This window comes from Zosterops lateralis (genome assembly GCF_965231275.1).
Source record: "Zosterops lateralis genome assembly, chromosome: 2".
NCBI classification, from domain to species: domain Eukaryota; kingdom Metazoa; phylum Chordata; class Aves; order Passeriformes; family Zosteropidae; genus Zosterops; species Zosterops lateralis.
Window position 1 is genome coordinate 91,753,780 of NC_139763.1, and position 26,909 is coordinate 91,780,688.

The window sequence follows — 26,909 nt, forward strand, 5'->3', positions numbered from 1 at the left end:
CTCCCTAGCTTTTCCCATCATTTGTCAGTTTAATCCTCCCATTTTTTTCACTTTCTGATCTACAAGTGTATGTTATGTTGGCAGGAGGTGTAAATTCTTGCAGGCTGGATGGAAACCTCTGCTTGGACTGATTTGGAAGCTAGACAGGTGTATCTTATATTAAGAGTAGTATACAATTACTTCAGAGTATGCTACTCTTTGGGAATTCCTGATCTAGGTAGGAGATGATGGGACCACATAATTTACCAGTTAAACAGGGAACTTTGAAAGTCTGTTGGCTGCATGGTTTGAGTGCAATGTAGAAGGAGACCAGCTCTTGTGTTCAGAGAATTGAGCTGTGGATGCAGCTCAGCTGGACTGTTGCTATCCCTGCTTGGCTGCCTGAGTCCAGATCCAAGGCCTGGTCAGTGGAGTTCCTTAAGAAGTCTGCCACTCCCCTCTCATTAATGCATACTCCCGGTTTAGCAGTGATTGAGGGGGAAAAGCCAGCCTTACTGTAGGCAGCCAAAGGTGGTGGTAGCTGGTTTGATTTATTATCACTTTCTGGGGGAAGAGAGGAGGGTGCACTTTAGAAATACCAATCTGCACTGATCCCAGTGGTGGACATGCAACAAGAGGAAAGTAATGTATGGAAGTTGATTCCTGATACTTGAATCATGAAGGAAATTTTCAGCTGTATGCTTCTGGCTGGTGTCTGCTTATCCCTGTGCTTGTATATCATGATATATTTATTTCAGTATGGGCAGGATAATTCCTTAGTCATGATTTCTTAAAAAAAATGCTTTGAGAAGAGCCAGTAGTTAGTCTTGAAACTGAAAGGGCATGATTCAGAAACTTAAGGAAGTCCCAAGAGAGAATAACTTCTAGGCTCTTGCTGCATTTTGTGAAAGTGGAGGGCAGTTATTTTGTATGTCTGGAATATGCACCTCAGTGGCCAATTTTAGATCTGTCAGGAAGCTGAGATGCTTTTGTCCAGGTTTAAAGCTAGCTTGAAAGCTGGAATTACCAGAGGGGGGTTGCCTTTTTTCTTTTTTCCTTTTCCATTACTATGACAAGTCAACTTCCTAGCATCGGTCTGGAATAGAAAGAGGTTGAGTGTTAAATCAGTTTTGAAGAGTTGAATCTTACAGTTTCTGTGATGGTAGAGATAGTTTGCTCCTTCTTCTTTCTACTCCCTCGTTGCAGTTCAGTGGTTCTTCAGTTTGACATTGCAGTTCCTGCATGACTGTGTTTTAAATAGGGTCTGTGAATTGTTCTGGATTTTAGAATGTGTGTGTGTAGAGTTCAGCGTGATGTACAGCAATGGTATTGGTAGGAATAGTGGTAAGTCATTGAAGGGAATAAATAAAATACCACCTAGAAATGTATTCTTAATTTCAGTTCGTAGTTCTGCCTTCCGTAAGCTAGTTCTCCATACTAGGTGTGAGAAATCAAGTAATGTAATTTTGGGCAGTTATCTGATACTTGAATGAATAGTTCACAAATTATGTGCTGTTTGTCATTAATCTGTAAAACAATTTAATTTGTTTAATTTAATTAATCATCTCTTATGGAAGATTAAATTTTTGGGGTGGTGGATTTTGGATTTTTTTTTTTTTCAGTTAAAAGTTTAACAAGGGTGAAAGGGGTGTTTCTCTCTGAAAAACAGTGTAAGTCAGCAGTTCACAAACTTTGGGGCCAAAGTGCCACAGATCTATGCTGTGTTTCTGGTTCTATCCCACAAATGTAAAATAATAGCTTCTTATGCAAACATCAATAGATGCAGTTAAAAGATTCATAGTGTTTTCAATTATTTTCATCCATGTGTCTGTGCAGCCCCTCAAGTGACACAGCCTAATTGTGATGCTTGAAAAGAAAATACTGGTTGCATAAAAAATCTTGCCCTGCTTTTGTTAGTATTTTCATTGGAATATTCTTCAGATTAAGAGTCTGTCATGTTGCTGTCTAATCATGCAAAAACCAATAGTAAGCAAAGAGGCGTGTTAGCATAAATAGTTATTTTCTGTTATTTCTGTCATTCCATTAAGGTTTTTAAGAAATCCTAATGGAATGAATGTGCGAATTGCTAGAAATATTTCACAGCTGACTGAGAATAAGTAGTTAAATTTCTTGCATCTGAATTGCAGTACTTGATGTTTCTGCTTTTAGTACTGGGGCTGTTGAAATCTAAATGATGAAGGGAGTTTTTACTCCTCCTGCACCTTTTCAAACAGTCTCGATTGGGCATCACATTTCTTGTTAATGGCTCACACAGACATAAAGTGTGCAGCAAGGGAAAGCCAAATTCTGTAATGGGAACCATTCATGCCATCCAGTCTGTCAAATCATTCAGGGACTGCCTTGGTTTAGCCACCCAACCGTGTGTGCCCTTGGCTTAGTTGCCTGAATTATTTAAATAGGCAGATCTTCTGGAGTGTGAGAGGATGTCAAACTGGGGCCCTGATGGTCCATAAATGTGAAGCACTGCATTGCTAAAGCTAAAGCTGAGGCAGTGCTCTTTCCTATTTTTAGTTACAGAAGGAATAGGTGTTGTGAGTATTTGCATATTTATTGTTTCTTTGTTTTGGTTTGTTGGTTTGTTTGGTTTTTTAATATGTAAAGTCTTAGTTTTAATTTGAGCCTTAAAGCCCAATAAAGCAGCAGGATGGAAAAATTAATCTGTGTTGAGGTTCTGGTTTCTTTCTTTCTCTGCTTGTGTGTGTACTTTTGTGAGCTGTTTGAAATGCTTCTGAAAGCAACGGCTTTCCTTCAGTTCCTGCCTCAGCTATATCAAGCCGCTAAGTATAAAAAGATCCTTTTCAAAGTAGCCCATATCCGCTGTTTGTGTTAACTTATTTACAGCAGCTTTGATCGTAGCAGCTCCAATGAAAAATGTAAAACCACAAGGAAGAATTTCCATTGAAAAATGACTAGGTGTTTAGGTTTCTAAGTTCTGTTAACTTTTCAAGAGAGTTTTCTTTTTAAAGCATTCAGACATCTATAGCTGACCCAGTTTTTTTCTTAATAGGTTTTGTGTCTCTGCTCATGGTTGAAGGTATAATTCTGTAAATATGCATGTGAAAAAGCAAACCTGTTGGTTAATGATTTGCATATTTTGCTCTCAGAATCTCAGTGGTTTACAGACCACTGTGAGAATGTGACTTCACATTTGATTGCATTAGTTCTACTTTTGCTGACTTCTCCCCAGCTTGTTTCATGGCTCTTGGTTATCCGTGGCCAGTAAAGATACAATGAATAGTCATGTTATACTGGAAAGAAAAGCTCCATTTTCAGGGGGCTTCAGTCTGTTAAGGCCACTGTTGGTGTATCTGAGCTGTTTTGAGGAGGGATGTACTCAAGTCACTTGGGTAACCTGACTGAAAGAGAGTTAAAACAAGGTTTGTTTTGCAGTCTGAAAGCTTGGGTTGTGAATAGTCATGTCTATACTGACAAGCAGACAGGAGTTTGACACCCAGCCTCTTGATCTGTGTTGGGGAACTCAGTTGTAAAGCTTTAAGGGAAGTTGTATCTCTGTCTCCTCTGTGCAGGTTTGGTTTCCCTTTGCTGGGTTCAGACAGGATGTGTGTGCATTGTCTTGCTTTTTAATGTTTTAGCAGATCCATGCAGACTCCTATTTCTATGTACAATAGCTTTGTCATGAGATTGTTAAAGGTACAGTTGAAGAGAAGCTATTGTTACTGCTGGATATCTCACAGAAGCCTTGACTTCCTTTGTATGTGCTTGGGTTGTGGACCCTTTCTTTCAAGCACACAAGTGGATTTTGACGTCACAGAAAAAACCTCCAGGATTGATTCCAGCCTTGTACTGATGACCACCTTGTCAACTAGACCATGGCACTAAGTGCCACATCCAGTTGTTTCCTGACCGCCTCTAGGGATGGTTATTCCACCACTTCCCTGGGTAATCCATTCCAAAGTTTAATAACTATTCCGTGAAGAAATTTCTCCTGGTGTCCAACCTAAACCTCTGGTTCAGCTTGAGACTGTGTCCTGTCATCCTTTGCTGCTTGCATAGGAGAAGAGACCAACCCCTACTTTATTGCAAAGTCCTTTCCAGTATTTATAGAGAGCAATAAAGTCACTCCAGATCCTCCTTTTGCCCTCCTACATCACTCCTTTCTAGAAAGGAATTGAAGGTTATCACAGAGGTTCAGAATGAATGCGATCTTCATCTTAAGTCAGTGTTTAAAGTCTTCAATACAGTGTGGAGGTAGGATTTGCTCTGATGTATTCATGATTATCTTTTACTGTGACCTCTCATTATCTCCACAGGTTTCCTCTGAACTAGGGACTGAACTTCCTTTTTTTAATTTAATCTGTGTGAGCTAGCTGACTTCTCTCCTATCTCCATCTAAGGATCATTGAATATTCAAACATTGATCTCTAAGGCCTTCCCTTAGAAGAATGCCTTTATTTACTGTATCTCAGTTGAGTTGGAAGCACCCATGGGATAAAAAGTCACAAAGGAAAAACATGGTGATAAGAATTAGTAACATTTAAGCACCTTTCCTTTAAGTCTTACAGGACTTGCACATCATAGCTACTTTGAAGATCTGAGGAACAATGAATCACTGTTCATAAGACTATCATGGAGATGTTAGTCTCTAAAGAATGCCTTAATTTTATTGTTAAATAGCTAGAAAGAGCACTCAGAACAATAGATCTGTCTTCTGACTAATGAGATGGTTTTATATTTTTTATATTTTGTTTATATTACAAGTGGGGATGGAAGGCTGAAAATATTTTTCAGTGACTTCAGCAAATATTGCAAACATTTGTAAAACCAGCAGTCAAAAGATAATTGAGCCTGATCAAAATTGCTCTTTTACTCCTAGCTGCCCTCATCTAAGGGGATACAGTCTCTCTTTAAGACTGAGGCTATCAGATAAGATTGCCAGAATGGGAGATGCCTGGGCATGTGTTCAGGTTGTTTTTCCATCTTCTAAACAGCTGGAGGGCTCTGTTTACTTTCAGAGAGGTTTTTTTCTATTCTATGCTTTAACTCTTGTATAGAGGCCAGATTTGTAGCTCTCGTCCAGCTTAGTTTAGCCAGATTATCAGAGGCATTTACCAAGATCTTCACTTTTCTCACAGCAGTACTTGATCTGGCTGTCTCCTGGAAGCTTATTGGAGCCAGTTCTGTCATTTGGCTGTAATTGCAGTTGCAGTGCCTGTCTGTTTGCAGCAACCAAAAAGGCTGGGTAGAGATCTCAATTCTCACTCACAACCATGTATTTCATTCCATTTTCCAATTTTCTCAAACTTTCATAATGGGTAAAATAAAATCTGTTTACCCTTGCTTTTGACAGTCTTTGAAGAAGCAGTGTACTGTTCATTGTATCAGCTGTAACCTCCCCGTACATGCTTCAGTGGCCTAGAACTTTAGTATTTTAAATTCTGTATAATAAAATTATTTGTGGTTATGTCTGCTCCTGCAGATGTATTCAAATCTGACAACTAAATTGGATGCATAATAGCCGTTAGTGCAAAAGAGGTCTTCAGTTTGGCACGAGATGAAACGGAGTTTGCACTATGGACATTGATTTCAGTTTTCTCCTTTTTAGCTGGGGGGTTTGGGCTAATACTTAATGTCCAGAGAATGCGGTGTCATCCAGCCACAGCTGGCTGAGGAAAGGAGTAAATGCTGCTCATCTGCAGACGTGGCTTTGTGTGTGTTTAGAAATGCATTTCCACACGTTGCCATGTGGAAACCCACATGTTAGTAGGGAAATAGGCCCTAGGAATGTGCTCTTTGTAAAGGGAGGAGTCAAAAGAGCTCTTGAGGGCTTTTCTGCTCCTACCCTGTGGATATTTGCATGAGGCCTTTTATAGATCCATGCCACAGATTAAGTGGTGAATTTATTTTGGATTTTGAGCTTTTCCGTTTCCATGAGTTTTTCTGTGGTACTCCATAGACTAGGACCAAGGTGGGACTTAAAAACAAGATATATGTTTAGTCAGCTTTCTCTCTTCTTGCTCACTTCTGGTGTATAACTTGAGAAGAAATTAAACCTGTCTGTCGTATATGAATTTACTGACCAACAAAAAGAACCAGAAGATAGATTACATTTACAAAAAGTTTTTTGCCCCACTAGTCCAGATAACTCATGCAGCTGCTCCAATAATGCTTTGGTTTATTTCCTGTTGTCTCTCAGGTCTTCTAAAGGAAGTGAGTTCATATGTCTGATTTTCATAAAATACATATATTTATATATAGTTTAGGAAATACATGTTCTGTATATATACATTCCTAAATTAGCCAGAGACTGTTTTTGAGACACAGGTTAAATACTAGTCTGAAATAATGATATTCAGAGTGGAGAGTGGAGTTTAAAAGAATTCCAAACTCATCAAGGTATGGAAATGCATAAAGCACATGATTAGCTGTAACTCTGCCTCACACTGTATTATAGCATATTACAACTGTAAGAGTATACTTGGACATAGCAGAATTCCTGATTGTGGTCAAATTAAGTTCCATTTGGAAAGATAATTTCCTTTCCTTTGACTTTCTAACATTGCTTCCTCTTAATACCTGAGAAGGACTGGCATAGAAAAACAGTAACCCTGAATGCAGCAGGGATAACCTCTCTATTTTATATTTATAAATCAGTTTTATGTCTGGGTCACGCCTGCTACTTAAACGGAGCCTTGATTATGGCATGGATTTGTAGGTCTGTGTAACAAAGGTAAAATTTGATTTTAATGATCTTCATTTTGTAGTGTTTTATGGAGAGAGCTTTCAAGATTGCTACCATGGAGACTATATCTTTGCATTTCTGAAACTGGAAACTGGCAGATTATAGGCTGGTGGAGCAGATTTGAGTTTTCTCATTCTTACCTAAAAATAAAATATTTAATGGCTTCGTGTGGCAATGGAGTAGACTTTCTAAGTGTGCAACCAGTGCAAGGGGAGAATCGAGGGCAGTCTTTGTTTTGTGAATGGAGCCTGAACTTGGTAATTTAAGAAGTCACAGTAAAATTCCTGAAGTCCTGAAGCTCAGGGATTTAGTGGTTGAGGCTGTATATAAATTCTAAGCTAGTTTTATCTTTTTTCATCTTGGAGTAGAAGCTGAGATAATCAGGCAGAGAGCAGGCTCATCTAATGCTCTTGAGAGCTTGGTAATGCTACTGCTGTGGAGAGCTTGGGCATTAATGCAGGTGTTGGGTGGAAATGGTGTCCCAGGAGGAGCATTCCACACCTATCTCCGAGTTAGGGAGAAGAGTATTGTGTAGAGTATAAATGGAAGATTAGCTTGATGGGATACAAATGATGCTTTTGAGACTAGTTGGATGTTTAGTGTGTGCAGATACTTCAAGGCTCTTGGTTGTACCATTATATATTCTCTTTTGGAAGTCCCACTGGATGAGCTTGCCTGGCTACAGAAGATTTAGCATAAACAGTTTTTATATCTAGCAACATTACCTACCTGTGGCTCTCACTTACTGAATTCTTACTTGGTTATATTATCTTTGGTGCAACATTCCACTCTTGGAGCATGATTGGAATATATCATTAAATAATTTGTCTTCAGTTTTTGCCAGGGAACGCTGGGGTTTTTTGTCTTTAAAATTGATGGCTGCTAAATCAGGTAGTGGCAAACCCTGTGTCCTTTTTGAGCTCAGTATTTGTTATTCAAATATCCTGCTGTGGCAGCAATTATGCTTGAGGGGAAAGAAGGGATAACCTATAAAATGCTAGTCATAGGAAAGACAGAGATCCACCTGCTGCTCCATGCAGGCTTCCCAAAGCAAAGAAGAGGGACAGATCTTCTCATTTATGTGTCACCAAGACAGCTGTGCCCTACCCTCTGGCAGTGTGCTGTTCAGCCCTTTTGGCTTTGTTTAAAACCTTTTAATTGAGCTGTAATTGAGGGGTTTTTATTTGTGACTCTTCCTTGAAGAGGATTAACTCAAAGTCAGCAAGCAAAATGAGGAAGGTTTAAGTAAATGTGAAAATAGGAATAATTTTTGTTTTCCAGTTGTTTTCTTGAGTAGACCTGACACTTTATAACCAAATGGCTGCTCCTTCTGGGAAATGTTCAGAACTTTCAGAGCCATATAATGAATGGGTTGTTTTCTTTGCTGCTAAAGGCAATATTTGCACCACCCATTGCTTCTTGGAAAAGTAATACCAAGACATTGGAAAATAATAAAAGGAAGCTCTTCTAATATTTTGTCAAGCATCTAAAGTACAGAGGCAGTTAAGACTGTTGGGCACATTCTAAAATTAGCAATGCTGCCATTTTTTTTCATGTGACTTGGATACATCCTGGTTCCTGATGACTGAGAAGGTGAGAAGACTGAGAAGGTTGTTTGTGACCAACAGAATTATTTCCAGCCTACACAGTACAAAGAATTACTTTTCTACTACTTTACTTCGCATGTTTTTGAGGAAAGCTTGTTTGGGCTTTTTGTTCCACTTTGTTTTTTCCATCACATTTTCTGTCTGCATTATGCAATGAAATATGGCCCATTTGGAACACTGGAAGATTAAATTTGAAGGGTAATGTGGGCTGAGGTTTTGTTGGATGACCCAGACTCTTCTGTATGATCTACCACAGGAAATAAAAATGAATCTGATTTTTGTGTGAGTGGTTTTGTAAGAGTTTCATCATCTAATAACCCAAAATAAGAAATATTTCTGGAAAGGTAACGAGAAACTGTTAAGGAACATTTTAATTATAGTCCTTGATGCTTGGACGTGGTGTTGATACTTATTTTAAAATATAATGAGTGATGTCAAAGAAGTGGTCGTTGAGCATTTGTAATGTTTTTTTGGCCAGGAGCAAAGAAGGTACTCACTCTTCTTTAAGGTGAAATGTGAGGTGTGATGTTTATCATATTTTTAAATATATGTTACAGAGTTTTAACTAAGGAGAAGGCAGTCTGCTTTCTTCAGGGTGGGTTTTTGTTTATGTAGTGCTTAGTTCAGTGAACTGAGATGAGTAATGGAGGCTCTTATATGTGTCATGATGCAAATAAGCAGACTACAGACATCTATGTTCTCTAGTTCTTCTAAGATTTGAAGCCAGGTCTAATTGTTACAGGCTCAACAAAGGTGCTCATTTCACATCTTCATTTGTGCTGTTCCTTTGAAAGCCCAGCCATGTTGATTAGGCTGCGTAGGTCCTGAGCTAACTAGTCAAAATACAAACATCCAGTCTGAATCACTGAAGCATAACAATGCATGTGGAAAACAACTGCTGGATCTAATTTCAGTTTTGTTTTTTTTTAAATTTCAAAAATCACCCTCTCACAAAGAGCTCCTTGTTTTCCCTCCTAAGTTTTATCAAGTGATGAAGACAGAATCTATAACTTGATGTCTTTTAAAGGTTCATCCTCTTCTTTTTCTTGGTTCAAAGATTTGTCCAAGGATCTGCTTATCAGACTGAGTTTGCAGGCCCTTTTGCATTCATCTTCCTTTAATCTCAGCAGGCACATTGAGTCATGAAGGTTGTACCAGGATTTTCGGGCTTAAACACAGGGATCTTATTTATACCAGATGAGTTTAACAGCGTAAGCATGTTTATTGATTGTAAATGAAATAATTTGTTGCAGGCTGCTTAGTCCCTGAAGTGGGACATTGCACCTTACCTGGGTGTTGTGGTGAGACATGAACACGACTTGCTGTGCTGTCCGCTGGTTGCACTGCTTGTGCTGTAAGTGGACAGAAGAGGGTCTTTTCTTTTTTTTTTTTCCTTTTTAGAGTAAAAATTTGTAGTGGATGTTGACATTGACTGTGGGCACTTTAGTGGAAAATTCAGGTTTGCTGTTAAATAATACAGGAACCTGTAAAAAGATGCGTTGCTAACTGCCATGGGAATTAATAGTAAGTGCAGGTGGGGAAATGAGGACATAGCGGTTTGCTACTCCAAAATGTAGTGCATGGGCTAGAGAACATTAAGAAGATTCAATTCAGTATCTTACATGGATGGACTTGCTTTGTTTTTTGATGCTGAGCAACTTTGTAAGCACATTTCAGATGAACTCTGGCAGGCGTTACAGGACGTAGAGCAGGAGAACTAAGGTGAGCACAGATTTCTGAAGAATTTCTAAAAGTGAGGCTCATACTTCTTTCCTTTGTAGGGCTCTGCTGAACATATTTTATAAATAGTGAGCAATTATAAAATTAGAAGGTAGTAACAGCTTATAAAAACAGATAATAATCTTTAGTTGAGGCAATGGTATTAGAAGCTCTGTAGTTTTTTAAAAAGTAGTTCTATATTCTTTCTAGGTTAGATTCTTCTGGCAGTGCAACATCACAGTAACCTGTACTGGAGTTGCCTGTCTGTGAGACCTGGAGCTTCCTTGATTATGCTGGATTTATTAATCCTATCTACTTGTCATTTAGATATCTGCAAAAGCAGCAGGATGAGAACATATGAAATGGAAATGTTCTTTCCCAGTGTGCAGGAAACCACAACAGGTTGATTTGAATCAGCATTTAAAGAGCCTCAGCAAATAGTCAAGAACTTGGTGCCATCTTCTTTTTTTGTTTTGTTTTTTTTTATTTTTTTAATTAAGTCAACATAAGGGCAAGAAAGGACATGGTTTGCAGATAGTATGCTGGATTTCCTGATAGGCAGAGACTCTGTAACTGCATAACAGGCATAAAGGTTATCTGCTTTCATGCAGGGCTAACAGATCTAGTAGGACAAGAAAGTAGTATGAGACATAGGAAAAACTGGGGCATGTTGAGGGTTGCCTGGAGTGTTGGAGGCATAACAGAGTCAGTGCATTCATTGAACAATTTCTGTGGCAGCATGAAGGCCATCAATTAACAGGAAGGATAAACAGTGCAAGGACTCTTGTTTGGATTTAAACTGATGAATATCTCTTGGAAAGAATCTTCTTTGCTAGTGGGAACAGCCTGTACACAGTCCAAAAGCACAACACTGTGTGCAGGTGGTAGTAGAAAGTCCCTTTGTGGCGGAGCACTGAGCTGTGGCATGCTGTCCTACTGGCTTGTCTGCATGGATCTGCTTGTGGGTGATAATGCTGTAGCTGGCTTCTTGAGTAGATAATGAACTTTCCAAGAGAAATGAATGTGTCTGAGACCTTTCTGAATTCAGCTGTCCAGTTAAACAATGTAGAAAGTTTTAACCAATTTGCCTTTAAAATTTATTTGAATTTTCCTGAATGCAAGTATATGGTGAGCACAAGATATGGTGACTCTTGTTTTAACCTCACCTTGTGTGCAGAATGTGTAGGGAGTGATAATGTCTTGCTTTCATAAGCAAGGCAGGCAGTATCCCATCCTCAGCAGACAAAACTCTTCATTATTTCATTTCATGTTGGGATTTTGAATGCAAAAGAGTCTCTGCACCCTTTGTAGAGAGTTTGATTTCAACAAAATGTGAAAAAGATATTTTTGCTGATTATGTGTGGGGCAAGGAAATTAATTCACAGAATCACAAAATGGGTAAGGTTGTAAGGGACCACAGTGGGTCATCTGTTCCAGCATCCTTGCTCAAGCAGTGTCATCCCAGACCACAAGGTATAGGATTGGTTCCAAATGGTTTTTGAGTACCTCCAGTTAGGGAGACTCCACAGCCTCTCTGGGCAGCCTGTTCCAGTGTGTGGTTAATGGCACAGTAAAGAAGTTCTTCCCTCATATTCAGGTGGAGCTTCTATGCATCAGTTTCTACTCGTTGTGTCTTCTCTCATGGTTTGGCACCACCAAGCCTGGCTCCATCCTCTTGACACCCTCCCTTCAGGTACTTACAGGCATTGGTGAGGTCCCCTCTTAGTGGTCTCTTCTCACGGCTGAACAGGCCCACACCCCTCAACCAATTCCTCATAAGCGAGATGCTCCAGTGCCCTCATCATTTTTGTTGCCCTCTGCTGGAGGGCAACCCACTCCAGGAGTTCCGTGTCTCTCTTGGACTGAGGAGCCCAGAACTGGACAGAGCAGTCCAGGTGGCCTTAGTGAAGCTGAGTAGAAGGGCAGGATCATTACTCAACTCCAGCTCATCTCCACAGCTGCCTGTTCTGTGTGATGTGTGTAGTGGGAGATGATCTTAAACAATGAAAATAAGATCTCGCAATGGGAAATATTTAGCAAGGTCAGTGAGGGTTTTGCTACTTGCATTATTATTAACAATGGGCGTTTTAATGAATTAGCTTATGAGAATCCTCTCTAGCACTGTGTGTTAAACACAAAAGAATGCACAGTCCATTGAAACGATGGTAGGTGGTGTAGGAAACAATTTCTGACACAATTTGTGCTTGACCTGCATTGAGCCGCTTATCTTCTGCAATTGCATTTTTGGAAACAACTTACAGGTTCAGTAAAGAGGAGTTGAATGTCCATGTCTTCAGGTTTTAGGGTCACAGGTGACTAGGAACTTCCTTGGAAGCATCTGGTGATGGCTTCTGACAAATCTCTGGATGATGTGGTGCCAAGATGATTGGTCTGACCAAATCATCTTTGTTCCCTCAGTCCCTTGTTTTCAGCTGTTCTCTTCTGTTTACTTGCTACAGGGTTATGCAAGTTATTTTTATTCTGGAAGCAAGATGGAGGTCAGGATGCTCACAAAGCTGTCTGGAGCGGCTCTTCTCCAAAAACAGGCTGAGAGACTTGGGGCTGTTCAGCCTGGAGAAGGCTCCAGGGAGATCCTTGAGCAGCTTACCAGCACCTGAAAGAGGTTATAATAGACCTGGAGAGGGTCTTTTTACAAGGCCATGTATGATAAGACAAGGGGGAATGGAGGTCAAAGAAAGAGGTCAAGTTTTGATTAGATGTTAACAAGAATTTCTTCATTGTGCAAGTGGTTAGACACTAGAACAGGCTGCCCAGAGAAACTGGATGCCTCATTCCTGGAAATGTTCAAGGCTGGGTTGGATGGGCCTCTGAGCAACCTGGTCTAGTGGGAGATGTCCCTGCCCATGGCAGAGAGATTGGACCTAGATGGTCTCCAAGGTCCTTCCTGACCCAAACCATCCTGTGATTCTGTGATATTTGCACATACTGGAGAAGGAGGACTGGGCTTTGTGGTGATTGGGTTGCCCCCGCCCTGTGTTGATCCAGCTCGACCTGATGCTTGGGAAACTCTGAAATTGGAACCCCATGAGGTGGTAGTGTAGCCTTTTGAAATTTGCTAAAAGTGTGCCACTTTAAATTCATGGTGCTCACTTGACATATGAAATAATTTTTCTGTACCTTTATTTTTATTGGAGATCTCTATTAGAATACTTTTTAGTGTGACTAAGTTGTGAATCTAATCATAGTGCTGTGTCTCTGCTTTTAAATTTGTCATTAAAAACACACCCTCTTATGCAAATAGTTACTAAAACTTGCTTTTCTCTGTACTTTTTCTTTTGGGGCAATTTAGGCTAGAAGTGAATGTGAAGATTTCCTAATCTTTTCATTTTAGTGCTGTGACACTCTTTTGCTGAAGGAAATGAGTTCTTGAAAAATGGGACGATGTTTGAAAAGCGCTAATGCTGACTAAGGAAAAAGCCCTCAAGCACAAAGTCTGATAAACTGTTTTATCAGACTTGGAACACTAATTCCTCTACAGCTTATAGTAAATTTGTACTTTGACACAGCTGGCTTTCCCTTTCCAAGTGTAGGATAGGTTGTTTGTATCTAGCAAAGGTCATCTTGTGAAATTTATTCTGCAGCTCTGGGAAAAATGTGCTGCTGCCTTTTAATATGAAGATATGTATTTAGGGAAGCTTGAATTGGTTTTATATCTAGAACTATGAAGGAGCGTTGAAACATTCTTATATATGGGGCTATCATCTGAAATTTGGTAGGGTATTAATTACTTTAGGTTTATCTTAGACCTGATATTCACATGTGGTGGTTTTCTGTTATAGCAGTAGCTAATAAATTTTGTTATCTGCTCCTGGCAAACTTAGCAAACCAGGGGGTGGGAAACCCAGCATGAATCTGGGGAGAATACCTTATTGTGTGCGTGCCTAAAGTAAGGAGTGTAAGTTCCAATTTTACCTTCGCTGCTGGAGTTGAGCCAATTTCCTCTCCCATTCCCCCAGCCCCAGAGGAGAAGCTGCCCAACCTCCCTCTGAATTCAGCAGGGAATGCTTAACCTTTTAAATGCTTAGTTATCTGGGAGCTCATTATTAAGAAATTGTACTTCTTGAAAATTTAATTCTGCTTAGCAAATAATCATCTGCAGGCTAATTCCACTTGCCAGTTCCACTCTCCCTTTACTCTCTGCTCAGTCTTCACCTGCTGTTTCCCTTTTTTGTGTCTTCTAATTTGAACCTTGACTCTCAGGTCTAAGGGAGTCATTTGGATTGAAATAAAAGCCCCTCATGACTTGTAATATCAGGCATTTTCATGTCATGTAGCAATAGACCTGAGACAAAGGAAAAATAAAGATTGGAAGCAGCACTTACCTGCTTCTTAAATAAATAATTTTTTTTTGACCGTGAGGAGAAATTATTTTTGTTTTGCAAGTCCTTTGGAATCTGTTTACATGAAACATCTGCTACATCATATGTAAGAAGAGAAGGCCAAGAGTAATAAAACATTTCATTAATGTTTAATAACATAGTGATTAGCAACCCAGCAAATGTCTTATGCCCGTGGGAGATTGGAACTTATTTGATTAGTAGATTAATTGCAACCTGTTCTGGTTATGATTGCAGGTGTAAGGTTCTGTGGATGTTGCAGACTCCCTGAGGACTGATGTTAAAGGCATTTCTATACTTACTTTCTTCTTAGTTGAAGAGTTAAAAATCAAAACATGAGGAAAAATCTGACTGCTATTTCTATGAAAGGAAAAGGATTTTTACTGTAAGAGTGTTTTAACAAAGATCCTCTGCGCTTCCACTGAAAAAGAATGGCTATTATTATCTCTGAAAGCATAAGGCTGCCTTTTACAAAATACTTTTCCTTTCAGTTCTTCTTCTATTGCACTTTATTTCAATCTTATAATGGACTTGAACAATCTCTCCCGAGTTTCAGACTTAGTTGTGTTTTTCTAACTTTTATCTTGGGTACACTGCAATTCTTCCTGCATCTGGACTTGGTGCTGGCAGAGCACAGCAGATACTGTAGAATGGGACTGTAGAACCAAGATGTTCATCAGGTCACAGTATTTGAAACAACCACTTCAAAATGTTTTTGTGAATTTCAGGTTGTGGTCCAGAAGTCACGTGATTCTGGAAATCACTTTGTCTTCCAAGTTTAGTCTCGAGCTTCCAAAGCAGAGAAGGAATTTAGAGATGGTATTAAATCTCAGAGAGGCTCTTAAACGCCACTTCCATTCGAAGAGGCAACAGTGAGTTAGTGAATTTGTCTTCCGCTGTTCAATTAACTGCTGAAATACAGGAAGAAAATGAAAGAAAAGTCAGATTTTTTTTCTTCTGTTCTTCCAGGAGAGATCAAGGCTTGTTTTATCTCTTAAGGACACAAATAAGCAATTTCTGTTTCCAGTTACAGGAAACTATGTGCAATAGCTGTATGAAGATCAAGTTGTCTGCTTAAGGACTGTGTTCTGTGTTGGAAAGAGCAGCCTGGAGATGACATAATACAGCACTTGCCATTGCTGACTGCCTAGGGGAAGAATTAGGAACTGGAGAGCACGTGGTCCCTTCCTCAGAAGGGATGTAATGCCTGAGTTTATTGGGAGCAGTAATAGAATAGAAGGAATTAATAGGGTGAAAACAAGGTGTGTGTTAGTAGCTCAGATTTTCATCCACTGTGCCTCTAAGCTCACTCATTAGTGTGTGGTTGTGGTTCAAATCTGTCTACTTCGGACGGGGCTAATGAAATCGAGCCCACCTATGTGGTAGCTGTGTGACTTTTTGTTTTGCTCGTTATTCTAGATCTTTAGTTTAAAGCAGATTTTTTGACTCCTGCAGCCCCTGCCTGCTCTCTAATTTCAGTCGATCTGCTAATAAATCACAGGTTTGCAGGTTGGGAGTGCGCTGGTGGCCCCTCCTACGCTTGCCTGAGCCCTGTGCCTTCAGCTTGCCCTGGCCTGGCTCCAGCTCCAGCCCAGCACACTCTGCCCACTGGCTCCTTCAGGCAGGCCCTGCCTGCTGCTGCCGCATTCAGAGCTGAGGCTTTTTGCCCTGCTCTGTACCCGTGCCAAGGCTGAAGGTTGCTGTGCTCAGTAATAAATTCTGGACAGAATACAGCTGACACAAGCGTTTTGTGCCCCTGACTCGTTCTGGGTGTTCGCAGGCCGGTGTGTCAGGAACGCTCTGCAGTGCGGCCTCGCTCTGCGCCTCTGTCATTTGGTGCTTCAGCATCTTAATGATGAGATTTTTACCGGATGAAAAACAGTGAAAGGTGCAACAGCTTTGTGGGTTTTGGTAGCAAGATGTAGCTGGGTTTGGAGCCTTTGATTCCTTCTGGTTGTGTAGTAAAATAGAGCATGATGCAACCACAATGTGCCGAGTTGCACAGAAATGCATACATAAGCATTTTGTGTCTTGGACCCCCTGGCAGCTTCCTCTGCTCATGCCCCTTGCGTGGCACAGTGCACATGCACTTGTTATTCTCATGTTGTGTAGGTATTTAGCCTCTGGGTTTTCCCTTTGGGATGCCTGTGAATGGCAAGCAGGAAGATATATAAGGAAGGGGTGGAGGGTGAGGGTATTTAAAGCAGCAGTTCTATATTTGAACTGTAAACTGCTGATGGCTATCACCAATTTGTTTAGTTTCTTTGTTTTTTGTTTTCCTTAGGGAATCTGAGAACGTCAGCAATACATAAATTAGTATTTGATCTATGTTTCTGGGACTTCTGGGCTTATAAATTTGAAGTGTTTCTACCATTTCTAATCTTCAAAACTGCTTATGTGCATGTGTTACACATTGGTAGAGGTTGCAGCAGGACAGGGTATGTGGATTTTCTGACCTGGTGGGTTCCAAGTATTTAACTGTCATGGATGGGACAGCAGGAACTGGCTGGTGGATGTTGTGGCATTACAGCTCTTGGTATGTCATAGGTGCAGGTATTTAATAGATAGCATTTGTTTGTTGGCATTGTCCTCTGTTTTTGGATTAAAGGTCATGATTGCATGAGTTTGAGACTAACAGGTGTGCTAAAAATGGAGACCACCCCAGATTATATCTGGTGGTGCTGTAAATATGCCGTGACTGACAAGACTGGGGCTTTGTCCTAATCCACGCCTCAAACGTAAATGAGGAAAACTGTGATCCCTGTTGACATTTATCTCTGCTTTAAATTGCTTGCCTTAAAAGTGGACTTAATATGGGTGGGTAGCTATTGATGACCAGCATGGACAGATTCCCAGCCCAGGCTTCTGTAGTCTAGCCCCTTTTGCAGTACTTTTTCCTCCTAGCACTGATGTATTTGTGATGTATTGGGGCAAGATGGATGTAGGAATTGGCCTTTATTCTGTAAAATGCCTGAATTATCATATATCTGTTAAAGTCAGTTCTGTGAGAGTAGTTTCTGTAATACTTTTGCTGACAGCAGGACAATGTTTTTGTGATTGATGGAGTTTCAAATCTGTCTTTGGAAAAACGGGTCAGGCAACTTCAGGAGTTTTTAGAGAAGATATGGTACAGCTTTTATTTTGTGGACTGACTACTAAGCTTAGGACAAACCACATATACTAGGATTGGAGCTTTAGTAACAATATTAGCGAAAATGTGCTAAATATGCTGGGGTTTGTGATCTCACTACCCCTTGGTAACCTGCAAGGTGCTATTTCAATACTCTGTGGTCTTAAGTCTTTTTGTTTTGGTAAGTTTTGCAAAGCTTACTTTAGGAGGGATGGCTTCACTGTTGTGCAAGCAGCTGTTTCTGCAAAGGCATCAAGTGTAGCTGGCTAGGATCATACTGCAGGTCCTCTCAGCATGTGCCTGCTGCCCTGTGCTTAGAGTCCAGCCTTTTTCTTGTGCTGGGAGAGGGTCAGAATAGGGAGGGTTTTTGCTGCTGGATGAAAAATGTTTCAAATCTCTCAAGGTTTCAGCCTGAGCTTGTTTTCAGGGCAGGCTTAGCAGAGCAACAGGTAAAGGTGAGTAGATGTGATGAGTCATTCTGGATGTAGAAGCTGGAAGAAGCAGGGGGAGGAAAGAAGCCTGCTGCCTCATCACTGTCTTCAAGCTTCCTGCTGGAAACTGGTTTCTTCCCCAGTTTGTCCATGGTTTTCTCTTCATGTTTTTCATTGTGGGAAGACCTTTATGAAGGATAAGAAATGTGGTAAAATGGAGAAGATTACATGGTGGAAGCAGAGAAGAGGAGGAAACAGTAAACATGACATATGCAAAAGCAGGAATAGCGTGTATACTGAGAAATTTAGATCTACCTGAGCTGATTCCATCTAGCTATAATGCCACAGTTCAGGCAATTATGCTCCATTTCCTGTGTTTTCGATCCGATAGAAGAACACAAGGAACTGAGCTTCATCCTTTGAAGGCATTACACCAAGAATAATAACAATTACTTTAAAAAGTGCAAAAAATGAGCATTAACCTTTGGTGCTGGTCCTACTTGATTTAAGCAAGAAGTCTGATGCTGAAGGTACTTGTTGAATTAGAATGTAGCTTATCCTGCCTTTCCATCTAAAAGATCTTCTCTAAAAGTTCAAGACATGCATAATTTCATCTGTTTAAAATAATCAGGTTGTGTCCTTGGTGTGACACAAAGCAAAAATATGAGTTCCTAATTTCTCCCATTTCATCTGCACTGAACATAATCTTCAAAGAACCTTGCTGGAGACTTCAAAAAGGTAATTCAAAAGAAAAACAAAAATCAAACCCCATTATGCCCTTCAGCTAAGAAAACTGAGGAATTTTTTTCTGAGCTGGATCCAGGTTATATTCCTTCACTTCATTGGATGTGCATTGACAATGTCATGCTGACATGAGCTGTACAAAACCTTTCACCTTCATTTGCTCTAGTCCAGTTCAGGAACTTGCAAGTCCATAAAGCCTTATCTCTGATGATCTCTCTTTTTTTATCCCCTGTTGTAAGAAGCGGGGTGGGAGAGGGGGATGAGGGAGGGTATGAGGCAGGGAGAAGGCAGAGAATCAGGCTGGGAGCGATGAATGCAAACTGGAGATCCCTGGATGGGGAGGAAAGGGAGTGTGTGTGGCAGGGAGTAATGGTTATCCTGTTCTGTAATAGCAGATTACAGTAGTGAGGGCAGAAATGACCTTGCTTTGGTGGTATCATATCACCTGCAGCCTTAGCACAGCTCTGAGGGATTGGGAATGTAACTTTGGAGAGAAGGCATGAATCTTCATGCATGAACTTTATTGGCTGTGCTTTGAAGTTATAAATCTGATGTCTTGGCAATCTTTAACCAAATCTTTAACCTTGATGAGCAGCCAGTTTTCTTCAATATAATGAACAGATAAGAGGCGGTCTGGTCTAGGAAAGTTGTCTTGATAAGTGACGGACAGAGTTTTGTCACATGGCATTTGCTTCATTAGTAGGTGAAGGGCTTAAATGCACCGATCATAAAACAGTCTACATCAGCACCCTTTGCCTTCTGGATAAAGAAATCTATTTTAGATAAAGAAATTGAACTGCAGAAAAATTGCTGAGTAATCTGTTCATAGTCCCTTTGGTTTGCGGCTCCTCAAAGGAACGTGTGCCGCAGCGGCACGTTTTGGTGGGACCTGGTGTCTGCTGGGTCCTTTCCTGTGGCAAGGCTGGTGCTGAAGAATATTGCTTTCTGTGGTGCTTACCTGACCTGGTACACTTGTTCAGTTAGAAAACTCAACCTTTTCCTTCATGTTGAATGGGTGGGAGAACAGGGAAGTAAAACAACTTCCTCCTCTTCAAGTCTTTGACTTTGCATCCCTGTTTCTTGGAAGACAAAAATGATGAGTTAAGGATAAGCATGAGCCTTAGGTTTCATCTGTCCTGTATTTTGAATGTGCACTGTCAGCCTTTCTCATCAGTATGTTTTGTAATGATTTTAGTTTGCATTATCTTTAGACATGCGTTTTGTCTCTTGCACTTGGTGCCTGATATCCGTCACTGTTCATTTCACTCAAGGTTCCTTGGTTATAATCTGATATTTCCCCTTCCCCTCCATGCAATTCTGCACTGGTATTTAATAGCCCACATTGTAATGTGAAAAGGTTGTTACTTATTTAAGATGTATACAGGGAAGTAAATGGTAAAGTGAGACTACTGGAAGTATTCATCTGAGAAAGAAGTAATTCTTGAACACAAACATCAGTAGCTGTTCCCCTGCCATATCCAATTTGAGCTTTGCAACTATTCAAGTATTTCCAGTTTTAACTCCACCAGGGAGTGGTGATTAGAAATCAGCTTGGTTTTAAGATAGCTGAGGTGACTATTTGGCTAAGATTGCAGTTTAGATATGTCTCCTTCTGCCTAGTCACAGGATGCAAGATATAGGTTACTGTGTAACTGGTTTATGACTTGTCCCTGATATTAGCACCTCTTGAAACACTCTTTGTGCAGCTGCAGCAGATGGTCAGGATGAGAGCCGAAGGAGACGGATCAAAGTGGAAGGCATCACAGTAGGCAGAAACTATGCTTGTGCTAGGATGAGATACCAGAGTATAAATATAACCAGCCTAGCATTAGAATAACTTCTGCTGATTTCTTTTTTCCAGTGTATCCAATCAGCATGTACACACTATCTAAAGAACACGAAGTGATAACCTGACTTAGAGTAAGGACGGGTATTTTAAGAAGCTAGTAGAGATATTACCAAAATTATATTTTCACATTAATACTTAGCATGTTCATGTTTCTTCCAGTAAATCCATGAGATAAAAAGTATTATTCCCATCTCACTGTCAGTAGGAGAAAGGGAAGAACTTCCTGTATGCTGGGCTATGAGATGCCAGTGGGATTCAGCTGAGGTGCTAGAACCTGCAATGTTAAGTCTAGTCCTATACTAACACTGTTAAATGCCATAAAAGCCAACAGGAGAAAATAATTTTCTGTCATAATAGGTGATTCTGTAACCAATGGGATCTAGAGCCATCCCTGCTTTGACTCACTAGTTGAAATCTGCCCCATGTTGTAAGGTCCAGGGAGATACCCCATGGCCAGCAGTGGTTTGGACAAGACAAGAGGAATGGGATTCTGTTGATCTGAAGTTTGAACTGTGCTATGCAGCACAGGAACCCAGCCATGACTCCCAAAATTGACATTTTTCTATCGGATTTAATAAAGAATGAGTAAGTTGTGAGCTCCTGTTCCTACCAGGAGAATGCTTTACTCTATGAGATGTGAGGGTTATGTGGTGAGGCCTGTATTTCTTTTTCACAAATTCACTCCATAAGATTTCAGGAGCTACATGAAAGCCTCACAGGTCTCTCCTTGCTTTATCTTACTTTCTCTCTTCATCTTCCAGTATAGAATAGGCCTGTCTCTTGGTATACACCAAATGGTCTTAAGCTTTAATCTGTTCAGAAGCCGGGAAGGCTCATGGAGGGACTTGCTTTTTCTTTACTACTGGCTGGGTAATTGCCAGCTGATAACTGTGTGAGATGTCGCTCGTGTTTGTAAAGAGCTGGCTAATACTGAAGTATTTTTTCAGTCAGCGGGTGGCAGGGTTGATAGGATTAGTGGTACTGCATCTTATGTAGCACCTCTTTTTTTTTGAGGCTACATGGCTTAGAGGAATTAGGAGCAGAGTTTGTAGCTGTGTTCACATTAGAAGCTCTGAGTGGTTCTTCTGGAGTTCCTTAACAATTCATTGCAGTGACAGGCACCGTATTTGACCCTCAGATAACAGAGAGTCTGAAATTATTGTTTTGACAGCAGCACTGCACAAAGTGGGTGTTATCATTGTGCATGTAAGTGTGAGAATGTGTGGTGGCTGAAGAGTTCTCTTCCCAAATATTCCTAAACTTGGCCAGAGTTAATGATGCTAATAAAGACCAATGAATTAGTCTGGTGTATTAGTTCTTGCTAGTTTAGGATCTATGATTAGCAATTCCATGATCAAAGTAAAAAGTGGAATACCTTCTATTTTTGTAGCTGCAGATTGCGTATTAATTGAGAAAGGAAAAACAGCGATGTGTAAATGTGACTAGAGGAAAAAAGTATTGTAGCAACAGCTGTGGAATGAAGTGTGACAAACATAGCTGTGCTAATTTTACTTGCTTGTTTTTACTCATACCTGTATTTCAAAACTTCATTTGTTTTTACCTGCCGGGCTGTAAGAGCCTTCATTTGTTCAGGCCTCATTTATGCAGCGGATATTGCAGTAAAGTTCCCAATTTATCATGCATGTGATGAACTGATTTTATTTTAACAGCTTTTTCAGGTTGATATAAAATGGGAAAATAATGCTGTTATTCTTTCTGTCTAAACTGGTTTAACCTTGGTTGAACAAGAGTGGAAATTGAGTTACCTGGTCAATTTCAGGTCTTTTTTGTTGGTATTGTAAAAAGAATGGTAGAGGAAAAGATCTTTTGTTAGAAACCTCTTGCACTGCAGAAAAGGGTGGGCATGTAGGTGGAAATGTTATTTGGTTTAACAATGCTTGCATTATTTTTACAGTATTCAAAGGGGATAGGCTTTCTATCGGTCTGGTTGATACATTGTATTATTATAAGATCAGAAAATAAAAATGAAAAGTTAATGTCTTCTTGCCTTAAACACTGACCCTTTGATAATGCAAATAGGTAATTTTTGAATTACACGATGGATTTGTGGATGTTTATTTTAGAGAGAAAATGCAGTCAAAGTTGGCAATATTCTCAATAATAAAGCAATTGCAATAAATACTAATAAAGTATTTATTAGTATTTATTTATTAGTATTATTTATTGTGAAATTAGTATTGTATATTGTATTGTATATTGAAATTATTGTGTATATTAGTATTATTTATTGTGAAAGCTGTTTCCTCTTTCCAACTTAGTTGTTCTTCAGTTTGTCAACTTCTGTACCTGTATGTTGAAGTGTTCACCATGATACCTTTTTCCACAGGAAGTTTTTTTCTAATTGTTTGCTTTTCTCTTGTTTCAGAACAGAGAGCTCCAGATTATGAGAAAGTTGGATCATTGTAACATTGTCCGATTGCGTTACTTCTTCTACTCCAGTGGAGAGAAGGTAAGAACAAAACACAAAAAGGGATGTGTCCTGGTTACTGTCTGGAGTATAACTGGGCTGTCTGAATGTCTGCAGACAGAAATGTGAAGATATTAGACACGTAACACTGAGCAAATGCTATAATGGCACCCACCAGGTCTTCCTGGAACAGATGTTTTTCAGTACAGAAGTGTGTGGTCCGTAAGGAGTAGTGTTACACTAAAAATACAACAAGACTGCAGCAGATTTGCATATGCACTGCCTCTTTCTTAATTTACTGGATCACAGCTGGGCTTTGTTTATGTGTTCTAGCACTGCCTTTCTATATGTGCAGATGTATGTGTTTTCTAGGATTCAGGGTTAAGCATTTTAGATTTAAAGCATTTATGTGACTTTTCCCAGAACCAGTCTTTGTGTGCTTCTGTCCCCCTTCCTTGTGCATCTGTTCCAGATGCAGGCTGAGTTTCAGAGCCCAGAGGAAAGAATAATACATGATCATGTGATTGTAACATTTGTCAGAATGTTTGTGCTCCAGAAGAAAGAGCAAATTTAATAACTCTCAAGAAGCAGATACTGACATTTGTTTTCGTTCAGTTCAGGTTTAAAAGTTTCTTGGTTTTTTTTGCCAAGGGGTTACAATGGTTTAGTTTTAATGTGAAATTATAATGTATTTCTTATCTAAGTATGTATCAGCATTTTACAAATCATAGGAGAATTCAGGATGAAATGGACTTCAAGATGGCATCTGATCCAACCTTATCCTTAAAGCAGGATCATCCATGGAGTAAAAACAAAGTCATTGTGGTCTGTGTGGGGGTTAATGTAAGCTGTGACGTTGGGAAATGAGATAGATGACCTTCTGAATTTTCTCTGATCTCTATATTGTTACACATATCTATATAATTTTTAGATAATTTATATAAATGCTGCCAGTACTTTTTCATTTTTTTAAGACAGATTGGATCCTTGGTTGTCTTCAGATGCTGATACACTTGTCCACAGTGCTATAAAGGGCTGTATATGAGAGCTGATAGGTAGTGGCAGGCTCTTTAGCTGTAGGTTCATGAAGTTGGTCAGCAGACTGGGAGAGGCATCCCACCCATTTCATGGTCTGTGGAGCCAGAAAAGGAGCTGACATCTCCAGCATAAGTAGCTTTTGTCTTGTGCAGTGTACGGGGGAACAACTGGAGATCTGCTGTTACCTGAGAGGTGTTCTGTGGGGGACCTGACCCTGCACTTTGCCTCTGCCTATAGAAAGCTCGTAAAACTACAGCATTCAAGGAGAAATATAATTTAGGAGTTGTAAATTACTTTTTTGATCAACCTCCCCTTTCCTTCCTTGCCCTTGGCTGGTCCTAACAAGCTGTGTCTGTTTTTATTGGTAGTGCAGTGTCTTTTTTTAAGCTGTATTTTGTTCATAAACAGAAATTCCTCAAGCAGCATGAGTACAAAAAGGGAAATACTGTGAAGGAGGGCTTGGGTTTGGATTTTTTCTTGGTTGTTTGGTTGGGTTTTTTAAACAGCTTTTAACTTGACTGGTGTGAAGTAGAATTTCCTGGATGAACAGAAGACAACTGCCTTATCTAATGGCTTTCAAAAACCTCCTGCAAACTGTGGAGTATTAAAACTGCCCAGAACACTGTCTCAGGAGCTTTTGTGTAACAGCAACTTGAGAAAAACTCTTTTGGAAGTCTTTAAATGATGCTGAGGTTCATGTGGCAAGGAAGGAGAACTTTTTTTTTCCCCCATGCTTCTGTCAGTTTGGGAAAGCAATAACATGTTTTTTTTCATATTACCTTTGTAATCAAACTGTCTGTTTAGGGAGTGGAGAGGGGAGAAAAGTGTAATGTCCCATCTGGTAACTAGGAAGGATTTGTAGGAAGCAGTTGCAGATATAAATGGTATGTCCCCTCAGGTTTCTATAAACTGATCATTGAAGCCAAATCCATTGGGAAGAGTAATATAAAAATCCAAGAACTGTGTAGCAGAAAATGTAGTGATGTAGTGATGAGTTGGGCTTGTAATTGTTAATTGTCTTTGTGAAGAACTTGATGATCCTCTGCCATTAATCTATGTTTGTGATAATTAACTCAAGTCCAGCAGTGATGGAAAAGTGTCAGAGGTCATTCTTACACTGTTGACCTCTTTAATGAAATTTTGATACTTCCATATCAAGCATTCTTTTGCATACAGATTTTCATGCCACTGTGTTCACTCCACCTGTTCCTTGGACTTCTTCCCTGGTGCCTGACACCAGCATCTCTAAGCACAGAGACTTCTGGTTTTTTGGGGTTCTTTAAAATTTGGTTTTCTTTTGGGTTTTGCTGGGGTTTTTTGTTTGTTTGTTGTTTTTTCGTTGGTTTGGGTTTTTTGTTTGTTTGTTTTATTTTTTTTGCCAATGTCCAAGAAGCTTAAATCTGTCTCGAAATAGCGATACCTCAAAGGATTTTTCCATATCTAATCAGACTGGCACTCTTTGAAAGCCATGTGCCCAACAGTCACTGTAGCTCATTTCAATTGCTAGGGTATTTCTAGACCCTGGGGAACCTTAAAACTGGCTTCATTCTAGCAAAACAGGAGGTTTCATTCTTGACTGGAACACTGGAAAAGTATCAAACAGAAAAACAAGTCTAAAAACCACTTGCTAGTGAGACCATTCCTTAGCTGTGTCCAAGTTCTAGTGCTAGTTTGTAGAGATTTGGAGCTCTCCTTTGGCTGTTTCTGCAGGCTATGTGGAACTGGTTGAAGGGTTTGAGCTCCCTATCTTATCTTTCTCCTTGTGATGAACTCTCTTTTTTATATCTCCGATTTGCTTAAACTTCTTTCCTGCTTTTGACAAAAGCCATCAAGCCTTAGCAGCATGAAAATCCTGTATTAAGCATGGCTTTGACTGATTTCTTCTCCTTTCTTTTCTGTGACTGGGTGACTCCCTCTTGTCTGAGCATCTTTGAATTTATATTGCCTTTATATAGCCAAGTGTGTATGTGTGTGTGTGTGTGTATATATATATACATGCACACGTATTTATACCTTGATGTGTATATATAGATATAAAAAGTTTTTCTGAGTACTAAGTATTAATCATGTTTGACTAATGATTTCTAGTCTAAAAGAGCTCAAAGAAGGGATGTAATTTATATTAAGATGACAGTTGACAGGCTTGGCATTCAAGTTGTTTCTATAAACTATTTCCTCCTTGATTCATTCTTTTTGAAAGTTTACAGGCATTTGTCAGACTTGTTGGATAACCCAGTTTTTTCAAAAGCCTCTTCATTAATGAATTTGCCAGAGTAGATTCTGATTCTTTCTTCTTTTGAGGCTGTATGAGATACCTAATAGCAGAGCAGTGACTTTTATAGCTGTAATGTGCTTTTCAGTAATCTAAAATGTGTAATTATATCTAGTGGAATGAGCCAGAGGGAAAGAAAAAACAACCAAATAATGGGTTGAATTGTGTATGAAAGCTTCTCCTGGTGAAAGACTTTTCCGTCCTGTATTTCTGTGATTTATGGTTTTCTAGGTAATTCTTGGAGAAAATGAGCTGGATTTTAGGACTAGCCAGCTCTACTGTTTGATAGCTTTGGTATTATGCCTTAGGATAAGATCTTGAACAAGATACCTGGTTTGCCTGTCAGCTTTCCACTGCAGATCAGACTGTATTAGGAGAAAGTATATTTCAGGGTTGATTTTTGCCACATTTCCTTTGTTTCAGGATTTTTTTGCATTTAGCATGATACAACAATACAACAAGGTCTTGATTTGCTTTTGCAGGGGGAGATGGTCTTACCACCTGTCCTTTCTAGCCTAATTCTGCTGAGCATCTTTCAAGCTATGTTCCCAGGCAGGGCAAATGTGAATATAGGAAATAATTCCTCTGACTCCTTTGCTAAGAGTATTCCCTGATGTTTTATAGAATGACCTA

The 26,909-nt window shown here is 39.7% G+C and overlaps 1 protein-coding gene across 1 annotated transcript in view; it reads left to right on the top strand.

The window, feature by feature from the left end:
• The window catches only part of GSK3B (glycogen synthase kinase 3 beta), a 145,137-nt gene that overhangs the window by 56,906 nt on the left and 61,322 nt on the right, over positions 1–26,909 (top strand). The window contains exon 3 of the mRNA XM_083855080.1: positions 22,925–23,008. Within this exon, the coding sequence (XP_083711206.1) occupies positions 22,925–23,008 (84 nt within the window). The remainder of the gene's footprint in view (positions 1–22,924; positions 23,009–26,909) is intronic.